The following is a 24,145-nucleotide window of genomic DNA, read 5'->3' as shown; positions in this document are numbered from 1 at the left end:
TTCTTTTTAAGACATTGTGCTCATCTCCACATCAGCTTCAAACACAGCTGTAATTGTAAATGAAGCCGGAACCAGCTACTATTGTTTGCATTCTGGTGTCCCCTCCAGTATGTTAGGCACTGTCCTCACGCTCACTGACACACAGGCCCTAGCCCACAGGGGTCACCACGTATGCTCAGTTTTGGAACATTCTAAGCTTCGTTTTTTAGGAATCAGTCACTTCAGCACCTGGCAGGCATCCCTCTTGTTTCTAATGAAGGTGAGTCACACAGGGAGGCAGTGGCAGAGCTAGAACTGGAATCCCTGCTCCCAATCCTGTGCCATGAACCCAAGGCCAGACCCTTTTTCTCCTGAATTATGATGAATGTTTAAACCAACTTGTGTCCAAAGTATTTATGACAATCACTCCTTCCACTGTTGCGAGGCTGGGTGGCCTAAGGAATAAGGCACTAAATTAGGAGTTAATGTCCTATCACAGGGGTCGGCAACCTTTCAGAAGTGCTGTGCCGAGTCTTCATTTATTCACTCTAATTTAAGGTTTCGCGTGCCAATAACACATTTTAATGTTTTTAGAAGGTTTCTTTCTATAAGTCTATAATATACAACTAAACTATTGTTGTATGTAAAGTAAATAAGGTTTTAAAAATGTTTAAGAAGCTTCATTTAAAATTAAATTAAAATGCGGAGGCCCCCGGACCGGTGGCCAGGACCCGGGCAGCGTGAGTGCCACTGAAAGCAGCATGCATGCCATAGGTTGCCTACCCATCCTATATTTTAGGAAGTCGTAGATTCAATTCCTGGCTCTGCCTCTGCTCTGTGACCATGAGCACATCTTGTTACCTCTCTGCCTCTCATCCCCTTTTGTTGGTCCGGTGTACTTAGCTTGTAAGCTCTGTAAAGCAGCACCTGCCTCTCACTATGTGTTGGCACAGTGCTTACAGTTTGACTGGGACCTTTGAGTACTGGTGGAATGCAAACATACAATACAACCCCATAAGCATGTCACTGCTAATTTAGTCTGCCTTTCCAAGAAAAACACCTCAGAACTGAGAGTAGAGAAAAAGCCATGAAAGCACTTGATAATGGTAGATTTCCCAGATAGCATTCTTTGGCTCTAAAGGACAAGGGTCATCATCTAACGTACAATATATGGCTTTGATTGAGATGGATTGGAAAGCGGCAAAGATGCAACGGCCTGAGAAGACGTCAAAATGAAGCTTGATACCTCATGCATGTAAATTCTTTGGGGTGGGGGGGAAGTATTGTGTTTTTGTTATATTTGTGCAGCACCTGATCCATGACTGAGGCTCCTAGGCACCTCCAATAAAATTAATATTTCCTTCCTTCTGGTCTGGTGTCAAACAGCACTTCTAAGAAGAATTCTCTTATCTCAGCTCATCACCAATGCAGGGATGATCAGATTCAGATCACTGCACCACCGCTATGAAGAGGAACACCAAGGGATTTTTCTGATAGTGTAGTAATTAAAATTTTGTAATTCTCTCTTTTTTCTGGCCCGCCTCAGTTTTTCAACATCCTTCATCAAGTGGTCTCTCTCTCTCTCTGCAAGACATTGAAACACAATGGCAATAGAGTGATATTTTTCATGCCCAGCCATGAAAAAGGACTCCTAGCAAAGGAAATACATCACAATGGTAGGGAGACTTCATCAAGGCCAAGATGTTTGGGCATATTGTGCAATTTTAAAATGGTCAAATATGGAGACAGCCAAGGGCTTTATTTCCTCTGAAGTTAGCAATAAAACTGAGTGATGCTAAAGAGTCAGTGGAGAAATGCACCCCAATCACCTCACCCAAGTATTGAGAAAGGATGCAAATTATAGAAACTCATGCATGAAAAGTGCCTTAATATCTTGCAAATCATGGGGTTTTTTTTAAACAGAGCTGATCAGACAACTTATAAGCAGAAGGAAACACTGTAACCTATTTCCGTGATAGATGTCATGCACCTGGCAGCACTGGATGATGGAGCAGTTTGGTCAGACAGCTGCAACGTAGACAATACTACATTACAAAGGTGCCCTTGTGGAGCAGAGACTAGAAACTTGGTGGGTCAGCTACAAACATACTGGCCTTTGCTACTTGAGCTAAAGGAGATATTATGCTTTAAAGTCTGTAACTAAACACGGGAAGAAACATGTTTTCTCCCAGGCAGGAGAGAAGGTAGCACTGGGGAACCAAAACAATGAATGGAAGCCCTATTTACATACAAAATCAGCAGGGGGATGGGAAACCCACAGAAAGGGAAGAACAGGATGAGGTCATCCTGGGTCTGGGGACTAAACAGTGAGTTTGGTAAGACTGAAGGAGAAAGAAGCCATCTTGTGGCTAGACACAGCGGGCCAGAAATCTTGCAAGATGAGTCCTTCAACCAGGGTGGTTGAAGTCTCAGGTTTCTCACCTACATTCAGTTCCCATTTTAGGCAAAGATCTTCCCTAGGAAGACAAGGGAAACCAGCACTTTGTAATTCTATGGAAGGGCCTGACAGAGAACACCAGCCATGGCTGGGAAGAAAAAAAGATTGGTAAGAAATCTGCCTTGAACCAAGGCAGTAGCTTAAGTCAGTCATTAGAAAGCTTATTTTTATTTTACTTGCTTGCTGCACATTACACAGACACTCGGGGAACAGCATTCTTGTCTTCTGGCTGTTGGTATCATGCTAAGAGCCATAGCAGCAGAGCATTTAAGGCACCCAGGAATAGAGCAGGTGGTCAGAACCATTCCTTGGTCTAGATTGCAGCCCAAAACAGGACTGTAGGTCTGAGCTCTTTGGCATGAAATAAAAAATAAAAATCTGTAATAACAAAACCAAGCACATGGAAAAGAAGAAGAAAATAGAATAGCCAAAGACAGAATGCAGCTTGTTTTTGGGTTGCAGTTCAGTTGTTGGAAGACCTTAGGCAGAGTGCAAGGCCCAGTTACCAATTCTGGAACTCTGGCTTTACTACATTGACTCTGGAAAACATTCGGCTAAGTTGTTCTTATTTTCTTTTGGCTGGTCTGCTGGAGGCAATTTTTTCATCACCAACTAGGGTGCCAAAATTTGCTTTTTGCTTGCCAATCTGGTCCTAGCAAAAAATTGCAAGGTTAAGTCTGTCTTGGCCAGATCAGCTGCACACTCAAATAAGAGAGAATGCAAAAAAAAAAAAAAAAAAAAAGGTAGGAGGGATAAACTGGAAGAGGTAAAAGTAGGAAATGTGGGTTCGCCTCTCTGGAACTTATAAACACACAACTATGGAGATGCCTCTATCTGGGATCTTTCAGATCAGAAAGTGGTAGTGAATGGCATAGTGGTGAATACCTAAGTCCCGGCATGGGGTGCTGGAGATGGCAACGACAATGCTGGTTAATGCTTCCAGCCACATGTAAGTGGTCAAGGCCTCCTTAGAAAAACAATATTCAAGAGAGGTTAGCAATTGTCCCAGGAAAACTGACCACTCAAGAACATATAGTCTATATTGGTGAATCTCTTCCTGTGACCTGCTTGTGGCCCAATCAGCACACAGCTGCAGCCCATGTGACAGCCTTGGGGCCATTCAGGTAGTATATATATTGTGTGGATGCGGCCCACATAACACACAGAGCTGCATATGCGGCCCACAATGATAAATAGGTTGAGAACCACTGGTCTATATAGACACTTCATCATAGCAGCATTTTGGTCTGTTCCGCTAATAATTTTGTAACTGTGGACAAATTAAGAATTAAGCCAAGGGCAGGGATTTCAGAACTGTTCTTAAGGTGTAAAAGGTATTTTGTGGATTATGCAGCCTGCATCATGGCTGTGCATACACCACTACCTCGATATAACGCCACCCGATATAACACAAATTTGGATATAATGTGGTAAAGCAGTACTCCGGGGGGGTGGGGCTGCACAGTGCACTCCGGTGGATCAAAGTAAGTTCAGTATAACACAGTTTCACCTATAACATGGTAAGATTTTTTGGCTCCTAAGGACAGCGTTATATCAAGGTAGATGTGTACTTCACAAAGTATGTGTTTTCTAAAGTGCATTTGTTATGTGGACCTTATTAGCAACATGGAAACTGCTGTTAAAAAAAGAGACTGTCCCTTTCAAAAGTTGGCAAAGCCACCAGTGGTTGCCAAGACCAACAAATATAGAGTTTCTAAGCCAAGGTCCCAGAAATTGACCTCAATCTTTACACTTTTGTCTCTTCCAAGTCTTGTCAGATTTGATTAAACCTTTCAAAAAAAAAAAAAAAAAAAAAGTTTTACCCTGAGTAAGGTAACGGTACATATGAAACTCACGTGGCTCCATTCTATCAAGATTGGGTGGGGCCAAAAATTAACTTTCAACAGAAATCTAGTTTCACCCTTAGCCAGACACTAGCTTCTTTACATAAAAAGCAAGTCAGTCACTTAGTGATTTCTAAAAAACAAAATATTAAACCCAACTTTGGAGCCTAATCTCTGCAATGTTCTTTTAAGGCCCAACCAGTGCAAAAATCTGAACCCAAATATGGAGCAATCGTTTTCAAAACTGGAAAATCTAAAATAAAATATTTTGCAAAAAGAACACCACAACAAAAATATCAAAGAACAGTTTTATTTAGCATATTTGGCACAAAGCTTACAAGAACAGTTTTGTTCCCTTCTCAAATTTAATACAACTAGCAAGGCATATAATACATTTAGTAAGTTGTACAGAATGTGAAATAGGGGGGAAAAAGAGGCACCAGAAAGATCTATCAAACAAAATCAAAGTGCATGAAAAATATTTACTCCAAGTGCCTCCTGGTATTGGATTAAGGCACCACTAGTCTAGAATGTTTACTGGATACTCTAGATGAGCAAATCCTGGTTTCTGGAATGTACAAGTCCTTCCTCTACTTGTTATAGGACCTGAATACTACAGTTCTTTAAAATGGAATGATTTTGTATTTCTGTAAATATTAAAAAGGAGAGACTCTTTCTGCTCAACATCACTTCAGAGGATGACATAGATTTGTCATTATCATGTGCCTTGAAAAGGTAGAGGAGCTAAAAGTATAAACTGATGTTTAACCTTTTAAATAATTCAGAGCTTAGCCTACACCAGCTCTTAATGATTTAACAGATAATGCCACAGCAAAACACAGGATCTGGTATTTGAAAAATGAGTGGATACATTATATAAGGTATAGCAAATTTAAAGACTTTTGGCATACATTAAATCAGTATCTGACAATTAGTGTTATTTGTAGTATATAATAAACAATCATACGTGACTCAAGTAAGTATTACTGCAAATCTTCTTTTGGATTACTCATTAGGTCTGGCAAATTCCAGGGACATTTTAAACATGTAGAAAGGCCCCAGGACAGAGTAGTGGTGGGGTCTCTTTGTTTTGGGGGTTTTTTTCCTGGTATTATTAGAAACAGCATCTCATACTTAAGATTCTGCAAAGCTAGCAAGAAATAAAAACGTTTGGCTCTTGAACGTATCGTATCATAAGGACAAATAGGTCAGTCTAACAGATTTAAATTGCAGATGAATAAATTTAAATGTTACAGCCAAAACAGTAAAGAGCCACAGTAATGTAGGTATCTGTAAAATCGGTTCACAGGTATGTATCTGCAATATTGAAATATGGTGTTTCAAGAGCAAGCCAAGCCTGCAGAGCACCACAAATCTTAAATATTCAAAAGAAAACCAGCTATTCTGATGTTCCACATATTCATTTTAAAGGTGACTATTGCTAGAGCTAAACAATAACTGCAGTTTTGAAAACAGGCCCGCATTTACACCTGGGGTAAGCAGTTTCCATAAAGTGAGTTGAAGTTGCACTTGATTATACCAGGTCTGAGTTCGGCCCTGTTGCTCAGGTGGGTCATTACTCTCCTTTACTAGTAGCAGAAAATTAGATGACAGATCAATGTCAGTATTAACAGTCTAATGGGAAACAGTAACTGAGGAGTATGGTAGAGACCTGTTGTTCAATTCCTCTACTGTAGAGGGTATGAAAAAAATCTCAGAAGTTTGAGACTGCGTTTAACCTGAATTTCGAAAAAAAAACAAATTTCTCCTTGGAGATGCACAGCCATGTAACTATGAATCCTAAGCAGTACAATGAATTCAGTTTTTGTTTCCTTATGGTGTAAACCTCAAGAACACAACTGTGTGTGCACCATTAAAAAGCAAACAAACATCCCCCCCCACCCCGAGTATTACAAATCCTAACCAGCAAGGCTGAAAGCGGGCATCGGGAGATGATCTAAAGCGGAATGTGATGGTTCAGAAGATACACACAGAGAACAGTTCAGTTGTGTATGACACTACACTTTTTTGGGTTAGTCTGGACTTTCCCTAAAGCCTTTGCCTCAATGTACAACTGCAGCTTTCATTAACCCCTTTGCCCTCAATTATTTGCTACATGTAAAATATGCCACAAAAGTAACTGTTAGGGACTAAAGATTTAAGGACATTTCCTTTTTGTCCTCTATTAACACAACTACAATCAGCATAAAGAAAACTGTATTTACTCAACTCATTTATTTCATGATTTATATGTAGGTCATGTAGCAACTTAGTATCTGTGATTGTGCACTTGTGCTTCTGTTCTCTGGCACTTGGTTGAGGAGAAATTAGTTTCTGGATAATCACATCTTGCTGAAGCACTCTTTTGCGTTTGTCCAAACTTGAATTCCCTTTTTAAAAAAAAAGTGATTTTTGCTTATTCTAAACAAAGGAACCTTGCAACAAATAAATAAATGTGACATGTTTGCATACATTACCTGTAGACTTAAGCCATGCAAAACTCCCACTGACTAATAGGAACTTTACATATATAAGGATGGGGAAAAGACTGAGGATTTGGTCCACACTGTTTAATGCAAACTGTTACCAACACAGGAGAATCTCTCTTAACCTCAGTGCATGCCAGGAAGAAAGAGTAGGCAGCAAGGATATGGCATCTTGCATGCAAGATGGACTACGCTGCAGCTCCTACTCGATTGATTTCCAGCCTTCTGCAACAGCAGTTCTCTCATTTGTTACAGATCTGCCCCTGGGACCCCTACTACTATTTACATATTTGTCCTATCCGTCAGAAGCAAAACCTACCTTTTTGCACATACTAATCTGCATCACAGCATAATTTATGAGGGCCTCTTTCAAGTCATGATTCTTTTGCTCTTTGAAGCGTTCAATATCTGTCCAGGCACTTTTCACAAACTCTCTGAAATGAAAACAATATAGTTTTGTTAATGTGAGTGTTTTTAAAAAATACTTAATAAATTATGGGCCCCAGCCAGCTTCTACTGAAATTACCTGGAGAAGGACTCTGCCTTTGTCAAAACCTGAAGTGCTACACTTTTATAGTCTACGAGTTGGATCAGAGTCATTTCTATGCACCGTGGATGGGATCCTCATTTTATATGTTTACTTGCTCTAATGTTGGAATGTGTGCCACAATAATTCACCTAGTTCTTCAGAGATTTTTAATAGCGAATCACATACTTTTTTATAACTGGAGACCTTCACAGATAGATAAACTTCAGTCAGATCTATGTGGCCACTGAACTAAATGAATAATTCATAATGAATTTATATTCAGATCCTTGCCAGGCTCGCTAAATACAGTGCTCTGGTTGAGGGGCTTTGGGCCTTAGCATCCTCTTAGATCATCTCATTTCCTGTGAGAATCCTATAGACCGTCTTAAAATTCACTTGTCGCGAGCATTTAAGTCAGTAATGTACGATTGTTTGAATGTTTGCAGGAAGTGGGCACAAGCTTAGCTGAAGCAAATTTATTTCAGAATAGAATACTCCCTTTTCTTGTTTGTCTGCAATATTTGCCTCTGGCGCTACACCTAACCAAAACAGGGGCAAGTTCATACTGTAAAGTAACTCATAGCTTACTGTTTGTACTGCACAAACTAGACAAGTATTCATTTGAAAACTGTTTCCTGAGCTATAAAAGCAGATGTCCAGCACTTCTGTCAAGATGATTAAGGAATTCCATTTACCGGGTCCTAATTTCTATTGAGTATTTTGTTGTTTTGAACTGTGTATGAACTGGTCTGTTTCTTATCTTTTGGCATGGAAGGATTACAGCTAACAGATAGCACACTCATCTTTCCTATAACAACAATGAATGTGTTCTGACACAAATGTCTAGGTTTTGCAATGTGAGTTCCTACTAGTTAGAATACTAAGACTTAGTCATTCAAATGTAGCTTGCTAAAACATTTAATCACAAACAGAAGTCAACTATCCTTCATACAAAACTTTCTAAGGAATTATTAGCTCTAATGTCAGGAGCCATATTTATAGACTGGACTAAAACTACATCTGAATTCTACATTCAAGTAGCCACTACAAAGCTCAAATCCTCGTTTGCTTACAGCCCACCTGTTAAACATATTACCAGCTGAACATAAAACAAGGAGTCGGCCATTAAATGGGTCTCAGTAACTGGGAAAGCGATCAGCTCTTACATATGGTACCGTCTCAGATCAGGAGCTAACTGAGTGTACTGTACTTAATTTCACAACTTGTAAATGACAGGAATTTTTATAGACAGCTCATAAACACCAAGGATATATTAAAAATTCCACCTTTACCTGCCCTCCACATTTTTAGATTTCAGTTGTTCTTCCCCTTCATGTATCTGTTCTTCTAGAACCTTTATCTTGCCTTCTCTTTGCTCAGGAGTTTCCTGACCAAACAGTTTGCTCGTCATTCCCTTTAGAGAAAACGTTCTCAGAGTCTAAAATCAAACAGAAAAATGCTCTAAATGCTTTGTTCCGGTAGAATGAGAATTAATATTTGGCTGGTGGAGCTCAGACACTGAAAAATGTACTACTGTGAGGTGGGTGCAAGAGGCATGGTAGTTCAAATTAAAACCAACAGTTAAACAAACCTATATTAACTCCTACACTGCTACCTCGATATAACGCCACCTGATATAACACGAATTTGGATATAGTGTAGTAAAGCGGTGCTCGGGGGGGGGGGGGGGGGCTGTGTACTCCGGTGGATCAAAGCAAGTTCAATATAACACGGTTTCACCTATAACATGGTAAGATTTTTTGGCTCTTATATCGGGATAGACAGCATTATATCGGGATAGACAATTTTTAGTAAATACACCTCTATCTGAAACTTCACATAAAGTCTCTAACCTCTTCAAAAACTGCCTTCAAATTATTTCCATTGCTGTATGCAGTGTTGTAGCCGTGTTGGTCCCAGGACATTAGAGAGACATGGTGGGTGAGGTAATATCTTTTATTGGACCAACTTCTGTTGGAGAGAGAGAGGCACTTTCAAGCTTACACAGAGCTCTTCTTCAGGTCTGGGAATGTCCTCAAAGAAGAGCTCTGTGTAAGCTCGAAAGTTTGTCTCTCTCACCAACAGAAGTTGGTCCAGGAAAAGGTATTACCTCACCCACTTTCTCTCTTCAGATACTTTGATCGATAAGATTCTTATGGCCTGATCCACTGACCACTAGACTCAAGGGAATGACTCCCATTGACTTTAATGGGCTTCATTCTGGGCCCATATTGAATGAATTTGTTTTCAGTCACCAATTTCTAATCTTCAAGTAATATTTCTTGTCATATGATATGAAAAAAACAGTGAAATAATTCTAAACTAAGATATTAATAACTTTAGCAGTAATTGTTTACTCTGTTTATTCACCTTTCAGATTAAATGCAAATATTTGTTTTTAGATATTATCTAATTTCAGCCATTTTCCCGGGAGGGGGGAAGGGGGGGGAGAGGGGCAACAGGGGAAGGTGAACCTAAAATTTCATAATGAGGATGGTAAGCTTTTAAAAAGGTACAACAAAGATTTTTTTTCCCTAGATGACCATAACTAACCAGAAACTTTGGTCTTGGTAGTATTCTATTTCATCTCATTCGAAACACTTCAGAGCACCTTACCTGCAAGCCTGTATTTGCTAGATCTTAATATAAAAAGCCCCACACAAATGGTATTAATCACTATGAAAAAAATTAGTGTAAACTACTAAAAGATCTACAGCTCACGTGACACTTGTCATCATAACCAGCTGTCCACATTATCTATCTGTTAAATGCCATTTAGATGGCACCCTAACTTGTTTAGATCTTTTTTTTGTTTTGTTTTGTTTTAAAAAAAAAGTCTTGAAGAAGAAAATGGAAAAACAGACTCACTCCTGTTGCTAGTTCTTCACACTGTTGTTTCTTAGATGCCAGGTCCTGAGCAGCCATTTCCAAGTCATACTGCATTAGTTCATGTTTCCTGCAAACGGCCCTGAAAACAACCAATGAACAATTTGTCATTTAACGTTTTGTCTTGCTACTTTTTTACCACCTTCGAAGCTTTAAAAAAAAAAAGGTTAAAATGTTTTTTTAGCATACGTCGTGTTCACTTATTTATCTAGCCTGTATTTAATAGTCCTATAACAGTAAACATAAGTCTAGTGCAAGCCTGCTAAATTACAAATTTTCTGGTGCGTTAGTGATTTTATACTTCAGTGACCCGAAGCATATTCTCCTGCTGCTCCTTTTTCCATAATCTCATACTAAGATTTTGTATGCCATATAAAACCATCCTCTATCTATGGACATCCTTGTAAAATGGTTTCATTCAACGTTACAGTAAAAATTCCAATTGTAGGAAAGGGTTTACATGTCATTTTGGACATTGTGCCTGTGTGACAGGCAAAGATGCACATTAATCTTAGGAAAATAGCTTTCATTGTAACTTAACCCAGAGTCTCCAAATTCCTTAGAGTGTACTAAAAATTTTTTGTTTCTAAAAAGTGATACTGTACCTAAATTTATACAGCACCTTTCATTCCGAAGGATCTCAACGTGCTTTGCAAACTTTACGAATGGATTTGCAAACACAAGTGTCACCACTTCCTTAGTGAATGTGGCAATTGTAACTGTTCACAGCAAAAAACCACAGTACTTTAGGGCAGGAAGGAGTACTAGGGGAGGTTAGGGAGGCAGAATGCATCTGTCACAACCAGACGTTATTTGGGAAACTTAAAAAAAATTCCCATGCCTAGTTTTGAACAGCTGTAAGTGGCAAGAGACTCTTGTGTCTCATAATGGAAGATAGCACCTCCAGCAGAAGACTGTCCTGGGGCATTGATTCAAAGGGAGGCGCACAGCTTAATCAACACACAACCAGGGCCAGCTCCAGGCACCAGCTGAGCAAGCTGGTGCTTGGGGCGGCATATTCTATGGGGCGGCATTCCGCCTAAACCCAGGGCAGCATGGCCGGTTGTTTTTTTTTTTTGGTTTGCCGCTCTGACCACCCTGTAGGGGGCGGCAGAGCCGAGGAGGGGAGTGCCCTGCAGCAAACTGGGCAGGGCAGCCCCTGTTCTTCCCTCTCCACCGACTGGAGCAGAGCAGAGCCCTCCCGGCAGGCGGCACAGTGGTCGGGACCGCGGGACAAGCGCCCAGCTAAAGCCCTGGCCGCCCCCCATCTCCCTCCTTCTTCCCTGCTAGACTGGGTGCGCACTCTGCAGCACGTCTGCAGCACAGGGAGTGAGTCCCCCTGCACCCCGGCTCTGGCTGCCCAGCAGGGGGTTTTTTGTTGTTTTTTTCCCCCTGCTTTGCCGCTCCGGTCGCACCGGTTCCCCCCCCCCTCGATTTGCCGCTCCGGCCATGCCCCAGGTTTTTATTTTGTTTTCTTTCCTGCTTTGGCGCTCCGGCCGCGCTGCGGATCCCTCCCCGCTGCTCCAGCCGCGCCGCAGGTTTTTTTGTTTGGTTGGTTTTTTCCCCTCCTGCTTTGCCGCTCTGGCCGTGCCACAAGTTTTTTTGTTTTGTTTTCTTTCCCTGCTTTGCCGCTCCGGCCGCGCTGCAGGTGTCCCCCCCGACTTTGCTGCTCCGGTCGCGCCACAGTTTTTTTGTTTTGTTTTTTTCCCCCTCCTGCTTTGCCGCCCCACCCCCCCCCCCTTTTTTTTTTCGCTTGGGGCAGCAAATAAAGCCAGAGCTGGCCCTGCACACAATGTTACTTCCTAGAGTAGCTGGATTTTGTCTGCCATTGAATTACTAAGCAGCTCAGCTATATTTAACTCTGATTGGCTTACTGGGCAATAAATGATGCAAGGTATTTGCAGAATTCAGAACGTAACCCTGTAATGTTTTCTTCAAAAGTAGAAACTGTAAAGGATAGAGACAAATCTGCAGAGCATGTATTAAAATAAAGCAACAGAAGTACAGGGGTTCTAATCTTTTATGTTAATATACTTACCGCAGAGCTTCTGCATAGAAAAGATATTCTTTTAGCTGATCTGCATAATGCTCTTCCTCTTCCAATATGTCATCAATAGAAGCTGCATACCTGGTAAAGTACAACCTTTGGTTAAACACAAGAACCCCTGATTTAGCTTCTTAAATGATATAAATACTGTAAAAGTGAAAGAACCCTATTTCTTAGCAATAATCGTAAGTTACCTTAAAAGGGCTCTTTACTGTTGGATTTAAAAGGTGTATTTTAATGCCGAACAGACTAATGTACACTCTCCTGAAGGCCTGTTTCTGAAGTTATTACTACAGTGAAGTGATAAATCTTACACTAGGTCAAATGTTTTCTGCTGAAGAGGAGGCTGTTTTTATTACAGGAAAAGGAAAAAAAACTGGCTAAAGTAATTTATTCCTTTTCTTCAGTGATTTTCAACAGGCAGCAGCAAAGTGAAAAATATTCATAACAAATTTCAGAAGGAGAATGGCATCTTTAAGGTTTGGTGACGTGAACTTGATGCCTTCTAAAAGGCTAGTGGCAACATTTAAGAGGCGGTTTTCACTTGACCCTCAGTCAATGGTGATGGAAACAATGGCATTTGAGAGTCCTCAGCACTTTGCAGAATCAAGCCTTTTAGTTCCTTAAGTAGCAAGTTCAACAACCTGTCCTTCACATACAAGAGTGTCAATTCAGACTAGCAGCTATATATGCAAGTCTTTGAGGAGCACATTTTCCAAAGTACTCAGTGTTGACCTAACTGTGCCTACTGTAGTCATTGGGAGTTTTATCACTGCTCCCGTTGACTTCAATGGAGCAGAGTTGGGCTGACGCTGACACATTTTGAAAAATCCCACCCCCTACGGTGCGTGGCAGAAAGTGACTTTTTAAATTTACAATCACTTAAAAAGGTAAGAAATGTTGTCCGACAGCTTTCAACGGGCTCCCATTGTTTGAAAAAGGTTAGCGTTTTCAAGCATGCTTAGGGACAGAAGTACCTCTGTAAAATGGTTACTGCACGTATCTTCTCTTGTATGTTTTGAGTTATATCTGATTAGCCTACTAACAGAAATAAGATTTTACTATTGTCAGCAACACAGAGCCAATGCAGCTGGGATGAATGAGCTGTGTTATATTCCACCCCCTGTAGCATCAACAAAACCAACTAAATCAAAGAGAAACTGCTGAGCTCCAGTTCATCTGCAAATTTGACACCATCAGCTCAGGATTAAACAAAGACTGTGAATGGCTTGCCAATTACAGAACCAGTTTCTCCTCCCTTGGTTTTCACACCTCAACTGCTAGAACAGGGCCTCATCCTCCCTGATTGAACTAACCTCGTTATCTCTAGCTTGCTTCTTGCTTGCATATATAAACCTGCCCCTGGAAATTTCCACCACTTGCATCTGAAGAAGTGGGTATTCACCCACGAAAGCTCATGCTGCAGAACGTCTGTTAGTCTATAAGGTGCCACAGGATTCTTTGTTGCTTTTACAAAACCAACTAAGTTTGAATTCTAGAGTCTTTGTTGCAAAGGCTAAAGCAAAAAGTATAAAAACCCACTAAAATGACAACAAAATATGGAAGTAACAAAACTTTGCCAATCACCACCACACTCTTTGTTTTCATGTTGTTCCTTGCATCCAACACTTCATCTGTGTCTTTCACATTGTAAGATCTCACAGTCTCCTCTCCTATCTGTGTTTGTGAAGCAACCAGCACAAAAGGGACCTCTGGGCACATGTCACCGTGTAAGGCATCTTCATACACCAAGCACTATTTGTGTCTAGTTTTCTTCCTAAATCATGGGACTTTATCACCTGCTCCCTGTCCCTCAAAGTCAGACCTGCTGGCATATGTAAATGACAGCCTGTTCTCAGCAGGGAGGCTCTCCAGCAACTAAGATCTAGGGAAGGACTGCTGGTGGCTCCCACGCTGAAAGGGAGCTGGGAGTGTGAACTGGAAGAGAGCTGGGAGTTCCACTATTGAGATTCCCATAGGAAACAACTGTGGCTGTTAGGTCCGTCCTGTCAAGGGACAAGGTAAGGAGCCTGAGGGGGGATATAGCCAGAAGTTGGCAAGCAAATCAGGGGGCCTGCTGGAAGGGGATGTGAGCCCTTAGAGCTGAAAAGTGAAAGCCAGTCATGTTCGGGAGAACTATCTGTAGTTTCTAGTTGGGGGACTGTGGAATCCTGAGGAGAAGACATGGATTGGACAGAGGGTCCCTATACAAGAGCTGGACTGTAGAATCAAAAAAATGTAGGTCTGGAAGAGGTCAGCTAGTCCAGCCCCGTGCCCTGAGACAGTAAACCTAGACCATCCCCGACAGGTGTTTGTCCAACCTGTTCTTAAACATTTCCAATGACGGGGATTCCACAGCCTCCCTTGGAAGCCTACTCCAGAGCGTAACTATCCTTACTGTTAGAACTTTTTTCCTAATAGCTAACCTGAATCTCCCTTACTCAGATCAAGCCCTTTACTACTTGTCCTACCTTCAGTGCACATGGGGAACAATTGATCACAGACCTCTTTATAACAGTCCTTAACATATTTGAAGATTGTTATCACATCCCTCCTCAGTCTTCTTTTCTCATGACTAACCATGGCCAGATTTGTAAGCTTTCTGCATAGGTCAGGTTTTTCCAAACCTTTTATCGGTTTTGTTGCTCTCCTCTGAACTCTCCCAAGTTTGTCCACAACTGCCTCCTGTGTCTTACATGCAACACCCCATAATGTTATTAGCCTATTTTACAATTGCATCATATGTTGGTTCATATTCAATTTGTGATCCACTGTAACCCCAGATCCTTTTGTGCAGTACGTCTGTCTGGCCAGTTAGTCCCCATTTTGTAGTTGTATATTTGATTTTTCCCATCCTAAATGTAGTACTTTGCACTTGTCTTTATTGAATTTGATCGTCTTGATCTCAGACCAATACAATATATAATTTGTATATTAATAAACCAAAGCCTAGGAGTGAGATTTTGTTCTGGGCTGTGACTGTTCTGCGCATGATTTTATAGAAGGGAGATCTGAGGTACAGCACATCCAAGAAGGGTCCAGGCAAGGTGACCTTGTGACAGAAGTCTGATAATCTGTTAACAGCTTGCTTTTCAAAGGAGGCAGGAAGGATACAGGGATAAATTAAATAAAAGTAAAAAACACACCACACTGGTAGTTGGAGCAGGGAACACGTCTCAATGCTACCTTTAATTACTGTCTGGTGCTCCAGATACATGTCTTTTTTATGTGTTCTGAATTTAAAGCCCACCAATAATGTACAGCCAAGGAGGTGAGAGAAGACTCTGGGCTTGAACCCCAAGCAAGTTGAGAAGGTGCTGTCTTTGAGCTTGAAGGGCTGATCTCCTGCAAAATCATCTATAAAAGGGCAATGGCATCTGCCCAGTTTTGTGAGAGAGGAGCATTACCACCGTGTCTGTATCAAGACTTGAATTTAAGGCTCTGTGGGGTTTTTTTGTTTTTGTTTTTTTAAAGTTCCTAAAACAAAAGAGTTGGGATTTTTTAGGGCTACAGATGGACTGTACTTCAGTTGCAGCCAAGTTTTTCAAGGGAAGATTTATGACCGAATGCTAGGAGTTGTTCTGCCCAACTCCCACCTAAACATACCCCAGAGCAGAATTTATACAAAAACTTAAATCATGGTTTGACAAAGTAGTAGGTCAGCAGAAGCTGCACTTCTGACTATTTGAACCCAATTTTGCGCACTTTAGGCCAAAACAGGTTAAACAAATCATGGAAATCCCCAAAGAGAAAGGGAAATGCACAGCAGGGAACACGCTTCTACAAACAGGGAAATAAATGTTGCAGAGCTAAAACTTTCCAACATACTAGATTCACCTCATAGTCAATGGGAGTTGTGCAGCTAACCCACTCTTGTTATACTTTAAACAAATTAACTATTTTAGGTTGTCAGTTGATTATGGAGCAGCAATGCCAGCAAGGCTGGAGTCAAGTTTCTAAATTTAGGGGGGTCATTCATTTTTATCACGGGATAAAAGAAAAAATGGATGGCACCATGAAAATTAACACACATACAGACGCTCCCCCCATACTACACAACTATGTGGCTTCTTAAATAATAATGAGTTAAATAAAAGGGACAGAAACATTTGACTAACCATCAAAAATCCTAATAAAAATGAAGCTGGTATAAGCAGGATATGTGCAGAATAGCTTTAAATGTATTGCAGGAACAGGTTTAGATATTTATAATGTATACTTCCTGCTCAGAAACCATACTCCTTGTGCAGTACTCCATACTACTTCCCATAACATTAGATTTGGAGGGGAGGGGGAGTGGAGGAAGAAGAATTGTACTGCTCAATTATTTTTCCAGTTGATCCTGGAGGTGGGAGGGGAAAAAAAACCCAAAAAAACCAACCAACCAAATTTACGAGAGTCATAATGAGTCCCTGAACAGAGATTTCCCTACACCCACCATGAACTCCCCCATTCTCTCTCGCCCTCCCCATCACCCCTGTGGTCAACTAGTGACATGCAGTGTTGCCAATTTAGTCGCTTTCCAATACCCCCTGTAAATTCGAATACCATGTCTAATTTCAGTTCCTGGGGAAGACTGTCTCTGAACCTCACAACTGCTGTCTCCAGTAAGAAATGAGCTAGAGAGGCCACTTCTGGGATCACCTGTTTGTTAGAGCAGAGAGAAAAACTATGCCATCGGAGATTGCCTTTGATGGTTATTCATTAAAGCATGGACTAATATAGGTTACCCTGGGAACTCTCCACCACCATCATTCTGGGTCTTCAACACTAACAACATAAAGGGCAGAAGTCTTAGGTGTTAAGTCTTACAACCCCCTTGTGCCTCTAACTGCTGTTTTATGGTAAAGTGGAGCAGGTATAAACTGGAGGGGGTATAATCTCTTGAAGGAGGTATTTGTTCTATTTGCTTTACTTTATTTGATTAAAACATCTTCTCAACATTCTGACAGCACAGCATGGTGCATATTGATGTATCACAAAAGAGAAGCTAGGCAGGTCCAAGTACGTTTTCATTTATCTGCAGTACTTGTTCACGCAACTGAAAATAAATTGATTTCTATGGGACTGTTCAAATTTTGCAGTATTGTAATAAATATTTAATGCTGCACTCCACTTCCTTATTCTTTCTATGCCCTTTTATTTGGAGTTATTTCTTGTAATGGGATTTCGGCTGTATAATAAAACTATTTTAACATTAACCATAAAACTGTTTTTAAACATGGAAATAAATGCTTCTATGTTTCATTCCTAAACACTCATATTATTTAAGGATGTGATAAAATTCTCACTTTTTAAACCAAGCGTTAATTTTGAGAATTCACTGTTAAGCGAGCTTCTCCATAAAATTCTATTTGGCAGCAGGAATCTGGAAATTTATATCCCTTACTAAAACTGGACAAGGGCATCAATTTACAATACAGATGTAAACTGGCATCACAAAATAGTACTACTGACAACCTTAAAGTTTTCTCATGATTCACTTTTAAAATAAGATTATCTTTTCCAATTAAAACTATTTTATGTTTCATAGTTCCACTTGTAAAGCCACAGAACTCCTGAATGGGTTAAACAACTACTCTACCAGTCATTATGATTTTGTGAAATGGAAGGAACCAGAGATACACTGAATAAGAATTTCTCTACTATGTTTATTATTATCATTACATAGAAAGCAAAACTAGGCAAAACTAAAAGAATTCCCTGTTGCTATAATACAGATACTATAAGCAATCTGAAGCGCTAAACAGTTTATTTTTTATTTTGAGGGTTCTGTTCTCCTTGTTTCATGTACATAACCATCATTGAATCCAATGGAAGTTAAACATATGTGGTAAGGGGCAAACAGACACCCTTGCTGTGCTCAGTAGCGATTCCTGGTTACAACCACTATTATTTCAGGATGGTACTTGAAATTATTTTGGAATCCACTAAATAAGCCTGGGGTGCTGAACAGTTTAAAAAAAATAAAAAAAGGTTATTTAAACTTTTTGTTAAGTACAAATTAGCGTACCATCTACCGCATGGTGCAAGGCATTCCTGCCAAAAACAAACGGCTCTCATCGGGTCTGCAGTACATTACAGTTTAATTCCACTAGTTTCTGGCATAGCAGCTTAAAAGAAAAGCTGGAAGAATTCCAAACACCTCTATAGTTTCAAAATAATAATAAAAAGTAACCCCTCTGGCTCCCCCGAGGCCCTTTGAGCTACTTAATACAGTACATGGACTCTAAAAACAGCCCACATCCAAAAGTCACTGAAATGTTGTGTACCCAATAGTAATATACCTCGCCCCCAAAAGTTCTCTCAGTACATTTCTGATAGAATTCCCTGCCCCCCCTTAATATATGTGCATCTGGCATACATCAAACAATCAGTACTTACACATCCATGTGATGGCCAGCACTCTGCAGCCCATCCCCCATCTCCTTTTCTATTGCACTCCATTCACTAGAGAAAAAAGCAAATCCAATGAGAAACAACATCACACATGAAGTTAAAGGAAGTTAATAAGCTGCATCCTGTATATAGTTTCTTTCCAGGTGACATTTGAATGGAAATTGCCTCAAAAGTCGTACCTAGCCAAACTGCTTTTCTACCTCTAAGCAGCAGCACTGAACACAATTTAATAGTGAGACAGTTTTAAAGCATTCTGGTCAGGAACTGCCCTGCTCCATCCCTCCCCAGACACAGACACAGAGGGTTGTTGTTTTTTTAGTTCCAGTTCAAGAGGCAGGCATGAAAAGAACCTTGTTTTAATAGTTAAAGAGATTAAGAGAAATACTTTCTAACAGAATTGCAACATAAGGTTCATTCCATTGTGTTGACACTTTTAGCGCCACTATCTGCAATACAAATGGTCTGTAAAGCTATACTACCAAATCTCAATATGAGAATGCTGATTTTTAAAAAACTAATAAGAGAATAACCATTAGAGACAAGCAGCACATCAGACCGAAACCTGCCACATCATACACTGGAAAAAACCGATGGATTTATAGCATTCACAGTAGAAACACTGGAGTCTCATTTCTGAAATAAGACTCTCCAAACCTATTTTTTTTCCCCTTAGGATCACTGCATATTGTTGACAAACTATATATATAATTAAATCTAGTCAGTTTATGGATTACACAGACACCAAAACTGGAGTGGAGATGGCAATTGCTTAGAAGTTCACCACAAGTAAATCATAATTATACATTAATCTCATTATCTCTTAACTCTGCAAGTTATTTGGTTTTATCAGTTATCCTAAAACTGTACCCCCCCTCCACCTCTTAAATATTGAATGTACTTTTAGTTATCTTCCTCTTTGTGTAATTTATGTCTAGTATTTATTGTTCTATACTTTAACAGAGTAGATTTTTTAATTGTCTATAATGTTGACATTTGTTTATCCTTGTGTTATTACAAAAATGCACCTAATTTAATTTTAAACCCCCAGCCAGAAAGACATCTGCAATCCATTAACCTGGTGAATTAAATTTAGCACTTGTACAGATTGTATAAGCAGGAGGTTCCCCTTAACCAGAAGTTAGATTCTTTAATTCTCCAGCGAGATGGAAAACTTGAGCATGCAACTCAGGCACATAAATCAAAAACTATTGGTTAATTCAACTTCTAAAAAGTGTACTACAATATACCTGAGATATTGTTGATTTTTTAATGTATTAAAAGGATCAGGATACCTTTCAGCACTACAGATACAATGCAACAATTATTAACTATATAAAATAAATTACTAGGAAGCATTCTGAGGAGCAAACAGTTAAGAACTAAGACAAAAATCATGAAGTTATATTTAAAAAAAAAACCTAAAAACTTCATCCAGTTGAAACTAAAAAGTTCAGCAAAGGTAGAGAGATCTGTGTCAAATACAGCATCTTGTCAATGTTTTAATACTGAGCAGTGACACTTTCCAATGCACATATATTTTGTTTTACTAAATATATCAACATTTAAATTTCAAAAATAAGGATAAATAAGCTTCACCCATTACCTGCAAACTATCTAAGCTTCAGGAAACTAGATTATGTATTTTAAAAAACCTGTTCTAATTCTTACCTGAACACTCTCCCATAATTCCCATGCACTTTGTATACACCATAGAGACGGTCTGCCACTCTCTAAAACAAACATTTGTAAGAGTTAGATTTTGGACAAGCCCATTTCTTTTATATGCAGTTTACTAGCTTCTTGTAAAACATACATATCTTAAGCAAAGACTAACGTTTACAGACTAACCCTTCAGGTCTACAGCTGTAATAACTCAACAGCAGTATATGAGATGAAAATGTTATTTTATAAAGGCTAAAGCATAGCTCTGACTTGTCTTTTAAGACCAATAGTATAACTTTATTTTTTAAATCAACGGCTTCAAACTATACTGAAAAAAATCACATTTAGACCATTCTATGTATGAAAATCTACAGAAATGCATCAGACTGTCTATACATCCAGTCAATCAGCCACTCTAGTTAGATCACCAACAACCGAGTTAATGTGAGGCGCAATTCATTTCACCTGTATAACGCCTATGTAAATGGACATCTCACAGGGGAATGTATATGTGTGTCAGGGGGTTGGGGGAAGAGGGTGTATATGAAAACAGGAAGACAAAAATCTATGCTTCAGTTCAGAGTTGTGATTAAGCCTCTTCCCATCTCTCACCCTGCATGGCCACTTTCCCCATGCAGTCCTAACAAAGGCCTTAAAAATGAACTGCAAAGGAAAGCTGGGTTGGTTCAGAAAAAAAACTTCCAGGCTTTTCCATACATAATGAAGAATCCGAAAAGGCACAAGCCTATTTTTTTCCTTGAAATACAATACTACAAAGAATGGGAAAGGAAGAGTCAACTCATCACAACACTTGCTGCTAAAGCGAGAAGTCAATTCATGTGTTCGGAGAACCAGAAACCTGCACATGCTACATTGTTGGTAACTATATAGTTATTGATTTTTCCCTCTACATTACACTGAACTCCGAAGCGCAACTTATTTTTGTCCTTCACGATTATTAAATCACAGTTTGATATGTCTGAGTTAAACAGAAGTTTTATAAAAGCCATAATTATTCATGTGTCAAAGAGGTAAAAAGGCATTAAGTTAGAACATTGTCACACAGCTCTCACACACACACACACACACACACACACACACACACACGTACTGGCAGGAAGGCAAGTTACTGGAATACAAGCAATTAATCCTCTAACATGCCTCCACTCGACAGGGCAATCAATTACAATCCTCCCCTACAGCACACTTTTGCCAAAAAGTAAACCCCTGTTGAACACACTAAGAACTAGTATCGTGCTCCCTGTTACCAGGGTTGTAATTTCCTATTTCCCTCTCAGTTTTGTATTTTTTTAAAGCTTGTGTTTTCAAGCCATAGGAGACAGCCATCCTGATTCCATGACATGACTGTTCTAATCATTCTAAAAGGCATTATTCATTACAGACCGGTCTGTAAGATGAAAAGTGTTGTGGGGAACTTGCATAACTTGTGAATTCACACCACAAGCTCTAGAAAACACAATACACTGCTACCTTGATATAACGCCACCCTATATAACACAAATTCGGATATAATGCGGTAAAGCAGTGCTCCGGGGTGGCGGGGCTGCGCACTTCAGTGGATCAAAGCAAGTTCAATATAACACGGTTTCACCTATAACGTGGTAAGATTTTTTTGGCTCCCAAGGACAGCGTTATATCGAGGTAGATGTGTATTATATGTCTACGTTCCAGAAAACCTCATGCCGTTCTAACTCCTTTTTGCCACATGAGAGAAAGGCAGAATCCTGCCAACTGTATAGTGGGGATCCAACGTTTTCTAGTTGATGTGGGCTTCTGGCCCCCTTGCTGCTTCTTCCAGTGGCAACACCTATGAAGAAGTAGTAATGCTATTCTGCTCTTCTCCCTTTCCTGTGAATTGTAATTGAAGATGTGCATCTTACTCTCTGGTAACAGTATACTTTGCACTTTTCACTAATTCTGTGAAATATGCAATGTTATGCTGCATTTTTGATGGAACGTGCAACAAACTGGGGTCTAAAAACACTTCAAATCACTACAGGTCTTGTCTAGTTCTTTGGACATGACACTGATGTATCAACGTTGAGTTCCAAGGTTCTACTGTCCCAGCTAAGTACCAACCAACCTTCCTCCCAATTCCCCAAGTGACTTTCGTGGGGTTTTAAATTGCCAATACAATAAGGTACCGCATGTAAACTATTCTACAAGACAGAATAAAGCAACGAGCCAAACAACAGCATTATGAATGTTTGTGGAAGCATTTGTAAGCATTTGTTTAACTAGAAATCTGTGGTGTAAGAATGGCCTTTTTCCAGTGACTATCAAAACATATAATTCAGACTGGGGAACAATACTGGAGATAAGCATTTCACACTGCTTTACTCCAAGCACATTTAGAATTCCTTCCCCCCAAAGTGTATGGTTATAAAATAATCTCTCACGCTCGCACTCGACCCGCCCCCCCCACACAAAAAAAAACCCTGGACAGTACAACAAACCAATTTTAAGTGAAGAATACATACATCAGTTTTCTATTGACTAAAGAAGAAATGCTGTCTTATAAATATATTCTACTATTTGTCAGGACACACATGCGAAATACTTACAGCTCTGACTCGCAGAAGGTGTGATATGACAGACTGCAGTTCATCGCTGTAGTGTTTTAGCTCAGTAAATCGCCTAGGAACAGGAAACAGATAGTACATCATTAGCTATCACAAAAGCAAGCTTTCACAAAATGTAAGATAGAGCCACAACACAGGAGCTGGTGACACTGATTTAGACTTATGTTAAAGTGGAATTAGCTGTGGATTCCTAGCAAATGACAACAGAATCAAACTCCTTTTTAGCAAATAATTACACATGCAAAACTACTGTACTTTTATACAATAATAGTAAAGGTTCAGATCAATTTATATGCCATAAATTTAAGAAATATAAACAGCAGACATTTTTTCTGAAAGACTGCTGCATCTGGTTTTTTTTAAGAGCACTTATGAAGCGGAATGTTATTTGATAGATATAATCTAAAGAGCAGGAAGAAACGGTTCATTTAAAATCCCATTTGATGGGTTTTATGCTTACTAATGAAAAATTGTTTAAATTCTTTTGAAGTTGATAAAATATTACCTGTATTTACAATGTGCCTTTTATGCAAGGATCTCAAAGAACTCTAAAAAACATTAAATTAGCCTCAGAATACACCTAGGTGGTGTGTAAAATGGATATAATGCCCAAGGCTAAGCTGAACCCCAGAGCAGGTTGCTGACTTGGGGAAAGCCTCAAGAGGGGTTTATTTACTCCTGTTCTGATCATCTGCACAAGAGCTATACACCATTTAAAACCAACTTAAACCCTACTTTGAAGCCTTAGATCGTGCAGAGTCACGCGTTTTATCCAGAGAGAAAGTAAAGAATAGGAACTAGAGAACAGACTAACTACGGAATGATGTCTCTCAATTATTGTAGTGAAAAAAAATCCAGGCCAAGATTTTAAAAATAAAACAAACAGATGCCTAAAGTTAGGCTTCTAAATTCTTAATTAGTCACCTACATACAGGTGGTCTGATTTCAGAAATGCTTAGAACCCAGCAGGTCTCACTAAAAACAAAACAAAAAACAAAAAAAAAGCCACTTATTTAGGTGGCTAATTATGAATTTAAGAACCACATTTCAGCACCCATTTAAAAAAAAAAATCTTTGCTTACACCACATGTTTCTAATATCTAGCCCAATATCCTGTCTTCCGACAGTGGCCAATGCCAGGTGCCCCAGAGGGAATGAACAGAACAGGTAATCATCCCAGCTTCTGGCAAACAGAAGCTAGGGACACCATCCCTGCCCATCCTGGGTAACAGCCATTGATGGACCTATCCTC

General features: G+C 39.7%; 1 protein-coding gene across 4 annotated transcripts in view; it reads right to left on the bottom strand.

Moving 5' to 3' along the window:
* Positions 1-4,577: 4,577 nt before the first annotated feature.
* Positions 4,578-24,145, bottom strand: part of SNX4 (sorting nexin 4) — a 60,846-nt gene continuing 41,278 nt past the window's right edge. For all 4 annotated transcript variants that reach the window (XM_039495452.1, XM_039495455.1, XM_039495454.1 and 1 more), the window contains exons 7-14: positions 22,876-22,948; positions 20,297-20,358; positions 18,614-18,679; positions 12,221-12,310; positions 10,165-10,264; positions 8,589-8,734; positions 7,087-7,201; positions 4,578-6,671 (exon numbers count right to left, since the gene is read on the bottom strand). In XM_039495452.1, the coding sequence (XP_039351386.1) occupies positions 6,624-6,671; positions 7,087-7,201; positions 8,589-8,734; positions 10,165-10,264; positions 12,221-12,310; positions 18,614-18,679; positions 20,297-20,358; positions 22,876-22,948 (700 nt within the window). In that variant the 3' untranslated portion in view covers positions 4,578-6,623. The remainder of the gene's footprint in view (positions 6,672-7,086; positions 7,202-8,588; positions 8,735-10,164; positions 10,265-12,220; positions 12,311-18,613; positions 18,680-20,296; positions 20,359-22,875; positions 22,949-24,145) is intronic.

The sequence above is a fragment of the Mauremys reevesii genome, linkage group 11, assembly GCF_016161935.1.
Source record: "Mauremys reevesii isolate NIE-2019 linkage group 11, ASM1616193v1, whole genome shotgun sequence".
Lineage (NCBI taxonomy): Eukaryota > Metazoa > Chordata > Testudines > Geoemydidae > Mauremys > Mauremys reevesii.
Note: the sequence above shows the minus strand (reverse complement) of the source record. Positions and strands in the feature narration are given on the sequence as shown.